Source organism: Rhinatrema bivittatum, chromosome 1 (genome assembly GCF_901001135.1).
Source record: "Rhinatrema bivittatum chromosome 1, aRhiBiv1.1, whole genome shotgun sequence".
Lineage (NCBI taxonomy): Eukaryota > Metazoa > Chordata > Amphibia > Gymnophiona > Rhinatrematidae > Rhinatrema > Rhinatrema bivittatum.
The window spans coordinates 537,804,531-537,808,836 of record NC_042615.1 but is presented as its reverse complement, the minus strand read 5'-3'; the positions used below and the strand labels follow the sequence as shown (position 1 = coordinate 537,808,836).

Here is a 4,306-nt window from a genome sequence, read left to right as displayed (position 1 = left end):
GGCAAGTCTTGTGGGGGTCAGCAGGCCCCCCCAAGCTGGCCAAAAGTCCCTGGGGGTCCAGCGGGGGTCCGGGAGCGATCTCCTACGCTCCTGACGTCGGGGGACAAAAAAACAAAATGGCGCCTGCGCTACCTTTGACCTGTCATATGACAGGTCAAAGGTAGCGCCGGCGCCATTTCTACAATGCACGGAGGTCCGAGAGTAAAAGATCACACCGGGACCCTTCCTCTGGACCCCAGGTAATTTAAGGCATTTTGGGGGGGTTCGGGAGGGTGGGGGATTTATTTTAAAGGGTTGGGGTGGGTTTTAGGGTTGTTTTAGTGTGCCGGTTTTCCCGCCCTCCCCCTTCCCCTCCCCCTTCCCCCGATTTACGATATTTTGACGATAAATCGGTGGAATTGTTATTGTATCGCGGCTCTAATGATTTTTGACGATTTAAAATATATCGGACGATATTTTCAGCAGGGTGGGTTTCCCAAATGGAATACAGGAGCCAGTCCGAGAGAGCTGGGTCCGGACGAGATACTGCTGCTGTTCCTTCTGTTTTTTCAGGATACGAGGATGAGGAGATGCCACACACATCACGTATGGAGAGTTGGAGAAGTCAAGCCGAAGGGAGCCTCGGGGCCAGGACGGCACAGACGGGAGAGCCATGGGAAAAGGGAGCAGGAGAACCCATTTTGGGAGCATTGCGTAGAGCAGGAGAAGGTAACGATGGTGCTGGACCTTGCCCGAATATAATTACCAAGCACAGGAAGAGTGAGAGGAGTCACAAAGATAGTTCCACGGCTAGTTCAGACTCATCCACCATGTCCTCTTCAGACAGCAGTGCCTTGGGAAAGATTAATCGTTCCTCGGGAGCGGGTCCCAGTCAGGATAGGGTCACCCAGCACTAGCGTCTTTGACGGAACTATGGGAGGGAGTACCTAGGTGTGTGTGTCACAGAATAAAGAAAAGAAGATAAGTTAATATCTTCCGCTTATTAGCAGGCAGACAAGGGGACAAGAAAGAATGCAGAAAGAGTAAGAAGAATAAAAGTGGAGAATACACGGAGCCCAAAGTTGCCAAGAACATAATTAACTGGGTGAGAGGTTTCTTTAGGATAGCGAGCGTGGTCAGCCATTACCAGCCAGATCAGCATGGGGCATTACTAGCTTATGGGGATAGCATTCTGGGTCCATACAAGGATTACGAAGGTAGGGATTAGCTCAACTGTGATGAAAGGTTCAGGGAAAAAATGGCAGGGTATAGGTTCATGTCATGGAGAACACAGGACATAAACCTGTGGCTCACGCAAATGACAAACAAAAGTGCAGGGGCAAGCAAGTTCGACCAGGGCACTACAGGAGGTAGCGGGAGTGCGGGTGTAGCAGGCAGTGGGAAATTAGGTGTGGTACGGGGCCCAGTTTCCACAGTGAAGAGGCATGAAGTCAGAGTTGCCCTGAGCAGATTTGACATATGCTGGCGTTTCAACAGGGCAACTTGTTTATTCCCTAAGTGTAAATTCAGGCATGCGTGTTCCTCCTGCAGCGGGGCGCATCCAGTGTCCAAGTGTAATCTGGCCACACAGTCAGCAGTTTCGAAAGGAGTTAGCCAGGTAAAGCACCCGCAGTAAAGATTAGCGACGCGCTAAGCACAAAAAAAAAAATGTTTTTAAATTATATATATATATATATATATATATATATATATATATAAAACTAACAGGGGTGCACATATTCTGAGGGTGAGGTATCAGGGTTTCAAAGGGAATGGTATAAGTTCAGGGAGTTACTAGGGGAAGTGGGATAGATGGGGGAGAGGGGAAACGAAGGGAGGGGGTACACTGCAATTCTCGTTCTAATGATGTTCCGGCAGAGCGCTACATGAGGAGGTCATATGGAGAGGGATACTCGGGATATGGCAAGACACGAGGGGAGGAAGAGGAAGGGGAGATGATTCACAGCTCGGTCGTGCCATCAACTTGGAAGGCTTACACCACAGGACTAGTGGCAGTGTCAGGTTTCTTGCGAACTAAGGGGTTGAGCGAAAGGGAGGCGTTGGAGCACAAGATTATCCAGTTCATATTAGAAGCCAAATCCAAGGGATATTCGATAGCTACAGTACGGTCGCATTTGGCTGGTTTTACCTTTTTCCAAAAGTTGGGAGGGAGGACTAATCCCTTGAGCAGTTTCCAAGTGAGGAAAGTTCTGGGTGGCTGGCAGCGTGGGACTGGGTCCCCAGGGGATACCTGACGGCCAATTTGTTACTGTGATTTGGCGCAACTAGTTGAAATTTTGCTGCTAGTATGTTGATCTGCCTTCGAGGTAGTTTTGATTCGGGTGGCCTTTTTGTGGGTATTCTTTGGTGCCATGAGAATCAGTAAGCTAGTAGCCAAGTCGAGACAGGACGACGGAAATGGTGGATTAACCAAGCAGTGTGTACAAATTTTTGATTCTATGGTTAGATTGTTTATTCCTCGATCCAAAGTGGACCAGACAGGGAAGGGGGCTTTCGTTACCTTAATGTGGACAGATAGGATGACGACATGTCCAGTCCAGCTGGCTCAGGAGTACATTGTCTTGCAGCCGGCAATGAATGGAACGTTCTTGGTTCACGAGGACACCACACCTCTGACACGTTACTAGTTTGCGAAAGTCCTGAGTTTGGCGGTCAGAAAGGCAGGTGGTGATCCAAGTTATTATAGTTTGCATTCATTCCGGATCGGGGCAGCTACCTCAGCAGCCGAGGCAGGCATGTCAGATGTAGGCATAAAAGGGCTGGGGCGTTGGAAGTCCAATGCTTTTCAATTGTATTTTCAGCATTAGCATATCCATGGATAAGGGAGTTATCCCGGATGGGTTGCGGAAGGTATGGAGCCCTGGGAACAAAGGGGGAGTGGGGGGTGGCAGGTGAATCTTGCTAATTTTGTATATTTCTGTTGCAGAGCGCGTGGGGGTACGGCATTTCCAAGGATGTGCCTGGATTAGTGGGTCATTCTTACATTCATCGAGCGCAGAGAAGAGCGCTGAAGCATCCATACGGGAACATTTGGACACTGATCGGGCGGGATGGTGCCTATCATGGTTCAGCATGGGTTGGGATGAACTCTTGCCTTTTCTGTCAGAGAGAATCCAGATGTGGGGGGAACTGAATATACTAATCATTCACTTGGGAGGCAATGATATCGGTTCTAAATCATGTAAGGAGCTTCTTACTTGCATGAAAAAGGACCTTTCCCAAGTAATGATTAGATGGCCACAAATCTTATTAGGATGGTCTGATATGATTGTGCTCTTAAGAAACACAGATGAGATGATCTGGAAATCGGGGTTCAAAAAACTCAATAGGCAGCTGGGAAAATGGATGGGATGGAGGGGGATTTTGGATTCCGCAGCCTTGGTCCCGGGCGGGTGAACCAGGGTTATTTAGTGGGGTTGGAATCCACCTATCAGAAGTAGGAATGGATCTATTCAATAACTCCGTAGAGGAAGGGTTGGAGAGGGCAATTGGAAGTGGTAGGAGGCCGCAGTTTTTTTTGAGGGAAATAGCTGATAAATCAGCTTGCCTGTGGCGGTAAACCCGAGCCCAAAGAATCTGTGGAAAGGGGCAGGGATATGGTGGTGGGGGATGGGGGGATCCTCATGTAGTTGGGGGGGCTGCTCCATGGGAGGACCGGGGAACTATGGGGCCAAAGTTCTCGGTTTGAGCTTACTCTCGCTGTTTTGAGGCGGAGTAGGCGGGGTTGGGGGAGGGGAAGTTCTACTTCACCACTGGGGGACAAGGTGGTGGAGACACGGAGGGTGGAAATTGGGTGGGGGGAGCGTTTGGGGTTGTTATGGTCGTAAGGGCTCGGGTTAAAGTTGTTGCAATAAACTGCGGCCAATTTAAATGCCAAAAGGTTTCTTGTGTTTATTGGGGGATGGGATCGCAGGGTCACGCAGTATTCATCCCTATGTTAAACATCTGCATGCATGCCTGTAAAGGCAACTTGTTTTGGAGTACTTCTTCTACCTCCTGGCTCCCGCCTAGGTACACCGACTAGGTCACAATAGGAAGTCACGTTAAAAACGTTATTACACAGCTCCCGTCTTCATTGCTATCCTGGGAGACTCATCCGTTATCCCTCAAAGGAAATACCTAATCCTCTATAGAATTTATATCACCTGAATTTAAACTGCTGTAGAAGTCTTTGAAGTCTTTATCAGGGGCTGTCTCAGTGCTGTCAACCTTCTGTGATGTCTTCAGCCCTCAGCACTTCCTGTTGCGATCTTCCTGGTTTGGACTCTTGTGCTCATAGTTTTGTACATGATTGTAACCCTTTGCA

General features: G+C 48.9%; 1 protein-coding gene across 1 annotated transcript; it reads left to right on the top strand.

Annotated features, from left to right (window-relative positions):
* The first annotated feature begins 347 nt into the window (after positions 1–347).
* On the top strand, positions 348–3,592 carry LOC115098139. The gene is made up of 2 exons (XM_029614502.1): positions 348–708; positions 2,927–3,592. The coding sequence occupies exons 1-2, from the start codon at positions 480–482 to the stop codon at positions 3,394–3,396; spliced, it is 699 nt and encodes a 232-aa protein (XP_029470362.1). The 5' UTR covers positions 348–479; the 3' UTR covers positions 3,397–3,592.
* The last annotated feature ends 714 nt before the right edge of the window (positions 3,593–4,306 follow it).

Bases quoted from the DNA above. Each gene is read 5' to 3' on its own strand.
- LOC115098139 (XM_029614502.1), top strand. From the start codon at position 480: ATGGAATACAGGAGCCAGTCCGAGAGAGCTGGGTCCGGACGAGATACT. The intron at 709-2,926 runs GTAACGATGGTG...TTTCTGTTGCAG, and splicing joins ATTGCGTAGAGCAGGAGAAG to AGCGCGTGGGGGTACGGCAT.